General features: G+C 42.8%; 1 protein-coding gene across 1 annotated transcript in view; it reads right to left on the minus strand.

Moving 5' to 3' along the window:
- cntn4 (contactin 4) overlaps positions 1-13,830 on the minus strand; it is a 284,000-nt gene that overhangs the window by 170,259 nt on the left and 99,911 nt on the right. Inside the window, exon 5 of the mRNA XM_053636675.1 lies at positions 11,409-11,504. Within this exon, the coding sequence (XP_053492650.1) occupies positions 11,409-11,504 (96 nt within the window). The remainder of the gene's footprint in view (positions 1-11,408; positions 11,505-13,830) is intronic.

Raw genomic sequence — 13,830 nt, forward strand, 5'->3', positions numbered from 1 at the left:
TATCCTAAACCTGACTGGGTATCAGATTCTCTCAGCGACACTGACGATGATGACCCACTGACATCCATTTCACACCTATTGTAAATATTCCTTTTACCATGATGACTCTCATTTCACCCTAAATGAGCTTGCTTGACTACAGGATACTTTATATCCGCACAAAAAAAACCTTAGCGCCTTCATTATTTCTGTTTTATGATGAATTCAGTTGAACCGTGAAAGGATTCTGAAGTTCTGATGTACTCACAGCATAGTAATTTTTCTGTTGATTTTAGATATCATGTTTTGTAATGATAAAATGGGGGAAATGTGAGGGAAATTACTTATTTTTACTTTGTAATAATTTTGTTCTTGTTCATGTTCATATTAGGATAACGCCTAAGAAGGCCATCTCATGTCACTGAGATCAGTACAGAATGTTTATCTGCTTATAGAGACACAAACATGTTCTTCTGTTCAAGGTTCGTCTGTCCAAGATCCTAAAACAAAGCCTGTTTGAACTGTCTCAAACTGCTTCTTATCGGTACACAGAATTGTCATGCTCTGCGTTTCATATATATAGTAGTGGTTTAGTACAAGGGCTTCAGAGCGCTCTCATTATTCTATCCTGCTTTATTCTATCCTGTATTAACCATCTTTCTGTAATAAACCTTTTTACCTTCAGAGGATGAGTGTTGTCTAATTTCCATGACACTTGTCTTTTGTATTTTGTTTGTTTGTTATTAAATGTAAGGGTGCACGGTGGCTTAGTGGTTAACATGTTCGCCTCACACCTCCAGGGTCCGGGGTTCGATTCCCTCCGGGGCCACGTGTGTGTGGAGTTTGCACGTTCTCCCCGTGCTGTGGGGGTTTCCTCCGGGTACTCTGGTTTCCTTCCCCAGTCCAAAGACATGCATGGTAGGCTGATTGGCGTATCTAAAGTGTCCGTAGTGTATGAATGGGTGTGTGTATGTGATTGTGCCCTGTGATGGACTGGCACCCTGTCCAGGGTGTACCCCGCCTTGTGCCCGATGCTTACTGGGATAGGCTCCAGGTTCCCGTGACCCTGAAGAAGGAGTAAGCGGTAGAAGATGGATGGATGGATGTTATTAAATGTTTAAAGATCTGCACTTACATCCGTCTCAACTTTGTACAGTGACAGCCTGTTGGGAAGTTCATGACTTCAGCAAAGTTTACAGAAGGCCATTTTACTTTTTTTACTTAGTAATGATTGCACTTGTTTATGATTCCACATACTGCTTGCTTGAGCTTCAAATCACTGAAGAAAATTGTGCATGTACATCGTTTGCTATTTTCCCCACATCCTTTAGACTAAAAATTTTGGCCCCCAGTGGCCTGAAGCATTTTCCATCTGAGTGGGTTTTTGAAAATGTTTTCTGTTTTTGTTAATGCTGTGGTGTTATGGCAAAATGCTACTGTGTCATCACTTAATGCTTTAGAGCTTTTTTTATATATATATTATTTCTGCAGTGTTTTTTTTAGATATGCCATTTCCGGTAATGTTTTGTTTTTGCCTACAGTATTTGTGTTGTGAATTAATGTTGTAGAGAGAATGAAGACAGACTAAGAAAAGACATTGGACTGAATGAGAGGGAAGGCCAGAATAAAGAGTATAATGTAACCTCTGTGGCTTCTCATCACTGGAGAGACCTGAGGATGTTGTAGAGCTTGAAAAGTTATGAGATGAGTTAGCTCTGCTGCACAGCCACGGCCGGCTAGTGTAAAATTGACTACAGGGATTAATCTCTCTCAAGTAAAAAATAACTTACTAACTAAATAACTACATAATTTTTCTTCCATCCATATCACTTTATTGGCTGTTAAAATAAAGCACCATATAGCTTACATGGTCATGAGGAAAAAAACACACACACATGAAGTAAAGGCTTGGTTTGATTTCTTTCCAGCCCAGGTGAAACACAGTGAAATAACCCCTAAATCTGGTGTCCATTGGGGCTAATCTATTTCTATGCATCTAATAATACCAATTATCAGCAGTAATTTAGAAGGTGCATGCAAAATAAAATACTGGGTAAAAATACAAATGAGGTAAATTAATTAGATTTTTTAAAATGTCTTTGAGGAGATAATAGAAGTAAAAACATTTAAATTTTGTGCTCCTTGGTTTGAATGAAAGAGCTGTCTAATGGCAAGTACAGTTTTTCTGTTTACCATGCTATTCTCAAAGTTTGCATTATGTCACGTCCCAGCGAACCCACGACTACAATTCCCAAAGTGCAATGCAAACTACAAACATGGCCGACGAGGACTACACTTCCCATATCCATGCACGCGCAACTTCTCCCGAGTTCTGATCACAGACACCTGCATCCAATCATACTCACACACGTAGTATTTAATCAAAAGTTCGCGCCGTACTAGCTCGCGAAGTAAACACTCAGCAGTGTCTCTGTCGTTGACCAAGCCGTTGTGTTAGTTTTGGATTAACCTGGTTTTTGGATTTTGTGGTTTGTTTCCTGACCACGATTCCCCACGAAGCCTTGTATTGTCTGTTTGCCTGATCGTCTGACTACTGCTTGCCTTGCGACTACGCCTTCTGCCTGATCCTCGCCTTTTGGAGTCATTATCACCTGCGCTTGCTTCCATCTCAGGTACTATAACAGGTTACTTCACCTAATTACGGAAGCAGCAGGCGCCCCTATTGATGACCAGGGTAAAGTGATATATACGTGTAACAAAATCAGATATCTCGCCTAATGGAGCAAGTGGCGCTTCTGTCCCAATCTGTGCTCCGCGCTACGTCGCCCCCTGCGCATTTTCCGCCGATGCCGGAGAGATATGCTGGAGAACCAGAGCGATGTAAAGGTTTCCTGCTACGATGTTCTCTGCTCTTCGCTGGCTACCCAGAAATTCCGGAGGCTCGTAAGATCACACACTTCCTGGAGCTCTTAACTTGTTATGGGCTACCGCAGTGTGGGAGCGAAAGGGCGGCACCATCGCCTTGCTAGAGGAATTTGTTACATGTTTCCGGCACGCCCTTGATCATTCACTTGACGAAAGGGAGACGGGCCAGGAGCTCATGAAAATCACGCAGGGCACATGTGATGCTGTGGAGTATGCCCTGGAGTTTCGTACCATCGCAGCTCCGAATGGATGGAACAAACTGGCCCTCAAGACAGTGTTTCGTCAGGGGCTGAATCCAGAATTGGTGAAGGAGTTAGCCTGTCGGGATGAACAACTCTCCCTTGATGCGCTCATTGAGCTCGCTATTCGTCTGGACCGATTACGCCAGACCAACCGCCCCGCGCTGCGTGAACCCAAGGTTCCCATGCCAGGAGCCGCAGCAGAGCCTGTGCAGCTTAGACAGGCGCAGATTCGCGAGGAGGAGAGGGAGAGGCATCGCCGAGAGTTCCGCTGCTTTTACTGTGGAAAGGGCAACGACCTCGTCTGCCAATGCCCTCTCAAAAAGCCACAGCCCTCCGGGGAGATCGGGGACAGCCGACCCCGACACCAAATGGTGAGTTCCAACCAAGCACGCACAACTCATGTATTCGTGTTACCTGTCATGATCGAACACTCAGCGCTGATTGACTCAGGAGCAGCCGGCAATTTCATCGACCAGAGAACAGTGCATGACCTGAACCTCCCCATTCGTCCCCTACTCCAGCCTCGTCATATCCAGTCCATCGATGGGTCCCCCATAGGAGGTGGGATTATCTCCCACTGTACAGCACCACTTGTACTCCAGGTCAGTGCCCTCCATAGTGAAACCATGGTCCTGTACATCACAGTCTCTGCCTGGCACCCCGTCATATTAGGCCTCCCATGGTTGGAGCTCCACGACCCCCAGGTTTCTTGGGCAGACAAACAGGTTACCCAGTGGTCACCATACTGCCTCAATAGCTGCCTGCAATCCCCCGTTGTCATGGTGGCAGCCACGACATTGGAGAGTCCCACTCCACCCATCCCAGTCAAAGTTCCTCCTGAATATCATAATCTCATGGAAGTTTTCAGCAAAGAGAGGGTGAGCAGATTACCACCACACCGCATCTATGATTGGGCAATCAAGCTCCTTTCGGGAGCCAGCCCACCGCGATTACCCACCGCGTGTACCCTCTCTCACAAGCCGAACATCAGGCCATGGAGGAGTATATTCAGGAGGTGCTCCAACAAGGATATATTAGACCTTCCACATCTCCCACATCAGCAGGTTTCTTTTTTGTGGAGTAGAAAGGAGGTGGCCTCAGACCATGCATAGACTACCGAGGCCTGAATCAAGTTTCGATTAAGTACCATTATCCCTTGCCACTAATACCTGCAGCCATCGGACAGCTAAGATCAGCGACCATATTCACCAAGCTAGACCTACGTAGTGAGTACAACCTGGTCTGCATCCGGGAGGGGGACGAGTGGAAAACGGCATTCAGTACCACCTCGGGTACCTGGTCACCACAAGTACCTGGTCATGCCTTATGAGCTCTCTAACGCCCCCTCGCTTTTCCAATGCCTAATCAATGACATCCTAAGAGACAATCTGGGGAGGAGTGTCATCACATACATCGATGATATCCTAGTTTACTCTGCGTCCCGAGAGGAGCATGTCAACCATGTCCGGCAGGTTTTGCACCTTCTCCTGCAACATCAGCTGTATGTGAAGGCTGAAAAATGTGAGTTCCATCGACACACACAATCTCCTTCTTGGGGTATGTCATCAGCCAGAAGGGGTCACCATGGACTGAAGTAAGGTCCAGGCGGTGGTAGAGTGGCCCGCACCAAGGACCGTCGAGGAGCTGCAACAGTTCCTAGGCTTTGCCAACTTTTACTGACATTTTATTCGAGGGTTTAGCACCATAGCACACCCCCTGATGTCCCTCCTATGTGGCAAGCCTAGGCGGTTAGCTTGGACCCCAGCCACCCAGGAAGCATTCACCAAGCTCAAGGAAGCATTCACCATGGCTCCCATCCTCAAACACCCTGACCCCTCCAAGCCCTTCGCCGTGGTGGTCGATGCCTCCGAAGCAGGAGTGAGGGCTGTCCTATCACACAGGTTAGGAGACAAACCCAAGCTTCACCCCATGGCGTTCTTTTCCCGCAAACTATCCCCAGCAGAACGTAACTAAGATGTAGGAAACAGAGAACTCCTGGTGGTCAAGCTCACCCTGGAGGACTGGAGGCATTGGCTGGAGGGCGCCACGCACCCATTCGTCATTTTCACCGATCACAAGAACCTGGAGTATCTACGTACAGCCATACGTCTCACACCCCGCCAAGCCCGCTGGTCCCTGTTCTTCTCCAGGTTTCAGTTCACCTTATCCTACATGCCAGGGTCAAGGAACACCAAGGCCGATGCCCTGTCACAGCTCCACAGTATGGAGAGCCGAGTTGACCACATTGATTATATTCTGCCTCCCTTCTGCATCGTCAGTGCCATTGAATGGGCATTGGATCAGGCCCTGACACGCTTTCAAAGGTCACAAATTCCGGCCGAATGTCCACCCGGGAAGCAGTTGGTCCCGGAACAGCACCGTACCTACCATTTGCTGGCCGAGAAGTACTGGTGGCCCAACATGTCCAGGGAGGTACAGCGTATAGTGGCCTCATGCTCTACATATGGCCAGGCCAAGGTTCCGCAAACACTGCCCACCGGCAAGCTTAAGCCCCTACCCATCCCAGCACACCCATGGTCCCACCTGGCCCTAGACTTCATCACTGACTTACCAGAGTCGCAGGGTAACACCACCATCCTAGTGATAATTGATCTATTTTCGAAGTCCCTGTGTCTCATCCCACTACCCGCCATCCTGTCTGCCTTTACCACAGCCGAGCTACTGTTCCAGTATGTGTTCAGGAACTTTGGGATCCCGGAGGAGATTGTGAGTGATGGGGCCCACAATTTACATCAAGAGTTTGGGCCAGTTTCATGGAGAAGTTGGGCATCACCATTAACCTCACCTCAGGGTACCACCCCCAGGCTAATGAGCAGGTAGAGCGGGCCAATCAGGAAATCGCTAGGTTCCTCCGGACCTTTTGTGCCATGAACCCAGAGGATTGGTGCCGATTCCTTCCGTGGGTGGAGTATGCTCAAAACTCCCTATGACACTCGGCGATGCAGCTCACCCCCTTCCAGTGCATCTTGGGCTACCAGCCAGCATTATTCCCATGGAATGCCAACCCTACTGACTCACCATCAGGCGACGAGTGATTTCACAGAAGTGAGCAGGTTTGGGAACGCGCACACCAACATGTAGTGCAGGCCACACGTACCTCCAAACAAAAGGCGGATCGTCACCGGAGGGAACACCCCAACTACCAACCCGGTGACAGAGTGTGGCTCTCCACGAAGGACCTGAAGCAGCCGTTCCGGTGCAGGAAGCTCAACCCCAGGTATATCGGACCCTTCAGAATTAAGAAACAAAGGTCACGTACAAGCTAGAGTTACCCAAGCATAGCCGTATCACCCCGTCATTTCATGTCCCACGCCTTAAACCAGTTATCCCGGGTCCATTAGCCATGGCGGTGCCAAGTGACTCACCACGGGAGTCGTTAGATATAGATGGCCAACCAGCCTACCACGTCAAGACCATCCTGAACTCCAGGTGCAGAAGAGAAAAGCTGGAGTACCTGGTCGGCTGGGAGGACTATGGCTCAGAAGAGCAGTGCTTTGTCCCATCTCCGGACATTCTAGACCCAAACCTGTGTAGGGACTTTCATGCAGCTTACCCAGCGAAACCAGGACCGCGGAGGAGGGGTAGGCCTCGAAAGGACTCGGCTCCTGAAGTGAGCCCTTTGGGGGGGGGCTCTGTCACGTCACAGCGAACCCGCGACTACAATTACCAGAGTGCAACGCAAACATGGCAGACGAGAACTACACTTCCCATACACGCACACATTCTCCCGAGTTCTGATCATGGACACTTGCACCCAATCATACACACACACACACTCACACACATAGTATTTAAGTGAAAGTTCGCACAGTACTAGCTCGCGAAGTAAATACTCAGCAGCCTCGTCTCTGTCATTGACCAAGCCGTTGTGTTCGTTTTGGATTACCCTGGTTTTTGGATTTTGCGCTTTGTTTCCTGACCATGATTCCCTGCCTAAGCCTTGTATTGTCTGTTCGCCTGAACGTCTGACTACTGCCTGCCTTGCGACTATGCCTTCTGCCTGATCCTCGCCTTTCAGAGTCATTATCACCTGCACTTGCTTCCGTCTCAGGTAATGTAACAATTATAACTGACTTAAGGGCAATCACTTCTGCAGTAAGGCTTCAGGCTGGAATGTAATTTTAAGATTTTGAGCCTAGACTGCATAATATAGTATTAATATTGTATTTTGTAGTGTTTCTAGCCAGAAACAATGTGCATGCAACATGTGGCAAGAACAAACTGAGTGAAAAAATAAGCTGTGTGTGCCCCTAGAGTGAAAAAGAGTGCACTGTAAAATAGTGTTTAAAAGCAAGGAGGAAAGTTAGGCTAATTTACTCTCAGCTTGTTAGCTAATAACTGAAAATAAATAAATAAATAAAACAAATAAATAAATGAAATATTTTTATTAGCAACTTGGTATGCCTTAATATTAATGAATGAAGACATATGTATGACAGGTAGACTAACACTTGGCAATGATAGAAGTTTTACATCCCTGTTCATCACAGCAATAGATAATGATTAATAATAATGCAGCCCCTGACATATTTCCATATGCAAATACAGTGTTAACAAAGAAACAAAGACATAAGAAAAACATTTTAAATGTTTTTAGTCTTTTAATGTAGATGCTGTTCTCATTATTGCTGACGCACTAAATAAATCAGTACATTACAAAGACATTAACAAAATTACAAAGGCATTACAACATTACAAAGGCATAAACTCAGCAGAACCAAACAGGCAGACCTAAAAAAAAGGCCTTTTCTGCAGCAGAAGTGCTTTTTTATGTGCATCACTGCCAACATCAATACGCTCCTAATATGCATGCTGCCATGCTGCTGGATTAATTAACAACAGGCTATTAAATTGATATGATTGTGTTAATGATGACTTGGAAGGTGGAGGGAAGCAGAACGATGAGGCTAGAGTTATAGAAGGATGGTAGGGATTTTTTTACTTTTTATTTTTTTGCTAAGGACAAATTGGCACTACTGAATATGGAGCAGTTAGATGCATGTTAGTGACTGGATAAATATGCTCATGAGCAAAATTTTCAGGGCGCTGCAGAACTCGCTTGCACTAACAGCATACGTGAAGGAAAATAGCATTTCTGAAAAACAACCAAAATACAATGGCCAATATGAAAAGAAAAATCCAAAAATACAACAGCAATCTGTTCACACATTGTTACTGTGTCATGGGCATAGATTTGGTTTGAACATTGGGGGGTGAAGTGTGAATGGGTATGCTTCCTAATATTTGTAATTAAATAAAAATAAAACAAACAAACATCAGTGTTGTTATATCTGCAGTGTCATTACATAATTATCCTCTGCTTATCTATCTATCTATCTATCTATCTATCGTTCACAAACATTTAATTAAAACAAATTACACAGGGCATAATAACAGTCCAAATGAATGGACAATGTAACTGATTTTAACTTATACACATCATTTAGTGTGAACAGCCTTGTTGTTGATAATAATGGGAGCTATTAAAATAAAATGTAGCTAACATAACACTAGTCAGTTTTTATTATACTGATGGTTATGGCTAAATTGCAATGAATTAACTAGCTAGCTACAATATCTGTGGAGTGTCATTAGCTAGATTACACCATAGTATCCTACCTCCTGAGTGCATGTTTTTATAATTTTTACTGTCCTTCTCTGATCAGCAATGCAAAATAGTCTGTTGGGCAGTGTTTCTCTTCAACTTCAGAGCTACCTGTGCTCTCCCATTCAAACAGCAGTAATCAAGTGTTGTGTTGCGAAGTAATAGCTGGGTGACACCAACTTGTGGAATGGAGGCGGGCTCTTAGTATTTTTATCTGATTTATTATGACAAACACAATGAATTCAGAACATCGATAATGTTACAAAATAAATTACTTCTACATATGTTTCAGTTGATCATGGTATATGTAAATGGGGGGGGGGGGGGTTAATAGTTAATTCTCATTATTCATCATTAACCAAAGCTCAGTTGTATTTTTTGACAAAGACAAACTCTATTACACATTTTACTGGAATTCACTCTCATTATACTAGCATGAAAAACTTTTAGCACTCCACACAGTGCTCCATTCCTGAGCACAAATTTCATAACAAACTCTCATGACATATTCTAGGAATAGTAAAACATAAAACGCATGAACAGACACTGACCTTAGGGGAACAAACACTAAAGAGCTTGTTTCTACACGTGTGCAGCAGAACACCAGAGAAAAAAAGAGAACAGAAATTCCAAAAACAACCATGGAATGACAAATTGACAACACCAAAAGGAATGAGAACAATGTCTAAATGTCATTTTTTATAGCAGGTATAAAGCAAACTAGCTGAAATTCGCCCATGTATAATGATGCATAATACTCTTATTTTTAAAAAGCCAAATTATAATTTTATTGTATGACAGCACAGATTTAGTCCAAATACTACCACTGGCCATAATTAAAGACATGTTTTTGTTAACTCATGTATCGTAAAAAGGACGAAAAATATAGAAGCATAAATAAAGGAGTTAGAGATAGAGCATGAAGAAGAGTGAGAAGAAGGCTATACTAACTTTCTGTACTAACCCAGCAGGCTATACTAAGATAAGGCTGTACTAACCCAGCAGGGTTTTTAGACTGATGGTACTCTTAGTCCCTGACCTAGTGAACCAGCATGAGGATGTCTTATTGATAGCAACTTCAAGGCACTTCTGCAAGTCGCTCTGGATAAGGGCATCTGACAAATGCCATAAATGTAAATGTAAGAAGGCTATACACAAGGAGGAGACTTCAGGATAACACCATGCCATAAACCATGATTTATAAAGATGAGAATGCTTTTTCCATTATTGTTTGGCTACAAAGATTGATACATCATATTGGATGTGATATATTATTTCTTTCATGCCTATGCAATTTTCTTGTCGGTGTACACAACTCTTGTTTTTCTTAATTTGCCCTCAATAGAGAAATGTATTAGGACATTTGAGAACAGAGACACAATTTCCTAAAACCTATGTCGACAATTATGTAAAAACTGGAAGAAACATAATGAAAAGGACATGCTTTTGCGCATCTATTTAGCTAGCCTAGTAAAATGTACATGTGAATTTATGGTCATATCTTTATTTATGGCCACACATGTTATATATGTGTGATCCTTAAAATGCTGCTGAATTAAAATGGTAAGCAATTTAAATTTTGTTAAAAATCTTAAAGGTATTTTAACGGACATTCCATCTCAAGTGGTCCCAATGCAGGTTGCTTGACTGTTTTTAATTTTTCCTTTTTTAGTTATAACCTCTATGTATTGGCATTGCAAAATCACCAGTTTATGTATTTATTTATTTATTGAATTAATTTTGTGGTACTTCCAAGTCTCAAACCTGAAATGGTTTTCATACACACTAAACTTACCTAGGTACCGCCTTAAAAAAAAAAAAGACTGACACTCAAATGCTTCCCATTAAAAATGACCCTAAAAGTGGAACTGTGAGCAAACTTGAGCATTACATGTACACATACCCTGTAATGTGATCTAGTGATCAGTCTTTATTCCAGCGCTAGGACAATCCTGAGTTGAGATATAGAGGTTTCTGTAAACAGCTGTATAACAAAAAGTTGCTGTGTGCCATGACACAAAAGAAGAACGTTGTGTTTGACCCAAGTAAAAAAATGTTGTTTTGCAATGCCGATACATAGAGGTAATCACTAAAAAAAAAGGGAAACATTAAAAATGGTCAAGCAACCAACTTTGCAATTATTTGACCATTCGAGACGGAATAACCATAATGTTACCAACATTGTGGCAACGGTAAAGGTGTGCAACATTTTTAGCAGTGATTCAAAGGTTTAAAATGGCTAAATGTAAGTCTATTGGGTTTAGTGATGTAATTTGAAATGTATTTTGTGAACTAATATAAGCTTCCACAAAATTCCATAAAATTTAGAAGGAATATAATGAGCAAGTTGGCTTTTTCACAAGTGAAAGCACAAAAAAATACAAAATGTCAATTAAAATATAAACTCTTAAGGTCAGCTACAGCAACTAACTCTGACCTTCACTCTAAGCTAACATCTAGTTTTTTAACAAGCTAGCTACTTGGCATGGTATTAATATCACTTTGTACACTGTAGCATAGTTTAAAGGAAATTCAGTGTGCAAGTTGAAAATCAATTAAAGCTCACAATCAACTACAAATCTGCAACCATTGTATGACAAAGCTGTTACACAAGAAGTTGATGAGGGTGTATTGAAACAGTTGTTGGAAACACTATTAGAAATGAAGGTACTGACCTCCTGAGTGAGGAGGTGGGCCGCACAGAAGCACAACTCCCTGTCCCTCCCTCACAGATACCGCACTCCTTCGATGAGTCCTGAAGTTTTCCAGATCTAAAAGAAACAGAAGGAAATTCATGAATAAATCACTAATTTCTGAGACAGAGGCCAAAATAGCAAGACACTTTAAAGGGCAGACAAAAAGATTAACTTTGAAAGTAAGCAGAAAAAGACATTAAAATCTGACTGATGCAAAAATGCTGCTCCAAAATATATTTGATATTAAATTAGCAACCTACTTTTCACTTGGTGGTGTGAAGTGGTCTGGGAAAATAACAGCGAATAGAACTCACTGGAGACTAGTTCAGTATATAAATAGTTGTGTTGTTTCTCAGAGTTTGGGCCTTGGTGCAGTGTGCACAAATACAGAGTAAACAGCCTTTCCCCTGACTGAGGGATATATCACCACCCATGGTGTGGGTGTATTAAGAAATCCTGCTGGCGTAGCCTCTAACCAAGTTAAAATGGATACAAATGTTTAAAGACTAACTTTGGCCTTTCAGTGTCTATTGCTTCTTATCTACATTTATATCCTGCATGCAGAATATTATATGCATCAGTCAGAGTGCTCGTGCAATGTCTGCACTGAGGACACATGACACAAAAATGATAATTGAATGAGCAACACATTCTCACAAATTTTAAATCTGCAAGACAACTTGTTTAGGAAGAGCAGTAAGTGTTATCTGTTATGTCAGTTTGATAGTCTGATGTCAGTGGTATAACTGAGAACTCCTTTTAGTCATCTTTAAATCATCTTTTTGATTTAATTATTGAAAAGATCATTTCAACAAACTTAATTAATTTGTCAAAAATAATACTAACCTGCAGCTGGTTCTTAGATTTATTCTGTTCTAAAATATAATCAATTAGAAAACAAATTGGGAAAGAAAAGAGGTTCTAAGGCTTAACTTTTGAGCGTTTTCTTTTTTTTCTGTTTTGTGCACCTGATATATGCAACATCTTAGCAAACTTGTATGAATAAAAGTAATGTCCACAGACCCTTTATATATGAGAAAAGGTCTGTAACTTCTCATGAATGTTTCAGTGGATGTGGAACTTCTTACCATGAACACACAGCAGATTAAACTGTTTTACAAAATAAAAGGAATGATAACTTAATATTATCTCATGGGTTGCAATTGGTGGGCATGGTGGCTTAGTGGTTAGCACATTTGCCTCGCACCACCAGGGTTGAGGGGGTTTGATTCCGACTTCCACCCTGTCTGTACGGAGCTTGTATGTTCTCCCCATGCTTCAAGGGTTTCCTCCCCAGTCCAAACATATGTGATTTAGTCTGATTGGCATTTCCAAATTGTTTGTAATGTGTGTCTGTGTAAATGTTTTCCCTGCGATGGGTTGGCACCCCATCCATGGTGTCCCCTGCCTTGTGCCCCAGGTTCCCTTTGTAGGATAAGAAGTACAGAAAATGGAAGGATGGATGGAGTTGTAAATGATACATAGACCTACAGTGCATCCGGAAAGTATTCACAGCTTTTTCCGCATTTTGTTATGTTACAGCCTTATTCCAAAATGGATTAAATTAATTATTTTCCTCAAAATTCTACAAACAATACCCCATAATGAGAACATGGAAGAAGTTTGTTTGAGATCATTGTAAATTTATTAAAAATAAAAAAACAAACAAAAAGCACATGCACATAAGTATTCACAGCCTCTCCTCAATACTTTGTTGAAGCACGTTTGGCACCAATTACAGCCTCAAGTCTTTTTGAGAATGATGCTACAAGCTTGGCACACCTATTTTTGGGCAGTTTCTCGCATTCTTCTTTGCAGGACCCCTCAAGCTCCATCAGGTTGGATGGGGAGCATCGCTGCACAGCCATTTTCAGATCTCTCCCGAGATGTTCAATCGGGTTCAAGTCTGGGCTCTGGCTGGGCCATTCAAGGACATTCACAGAGTTGTCCTTTAGCCACTCCTTCGTTATCTTGGCTGTGTGCTTAGGGTCGTTGCCCTGTTGGAAGATAAACCTTCACCCCAGTCTGAGGTCCAGAGCGCTCTGGAGCAGGTTTTCATCAAGGATGTCTCTGTACATTGCTGCATTCATATTTCACTGCCACCACCATGCTCCACTGTAGGGATGGTATTGGCCAGGTGATGAGTGGTGCCTGGTTTCCTCCAGACATGATGCTTGCCATTCAGGCCAAAGAGTTCAATCTTTGTTCAAACTTTGTTCTGAGAGTCCTTCAGGTGCCTTTTGGCAAACTCCAGAAGGGCTGTCATGTGCCTTTTACTAAGGAGTGGCTTCTGTCTGGCCACTCAACCATACAGGCCTGATTGGTGGAGTGCTGCAGAGATGGTTGTTCTTCTGGAAGGTTCTCCTCTCTCCACAGAGACACGCCGGGGCTCTGTCAGAGT

Source organism: Ictalurus furcatus, chromosome 11 (genome assembly GCF_023375685.1).
Source record: "Ictalurus furcatus strain D&B chromosome 11, Billie_1.0, whole genome shotgun sequence".
In the NCBI taxonomy this organism is placed as follows: Eukaryota; Metazoa; Chordata; class Actinopteri; order Siluriformes; family Ictaluridae; genus Ictalurus; species Ictalurus furcatus.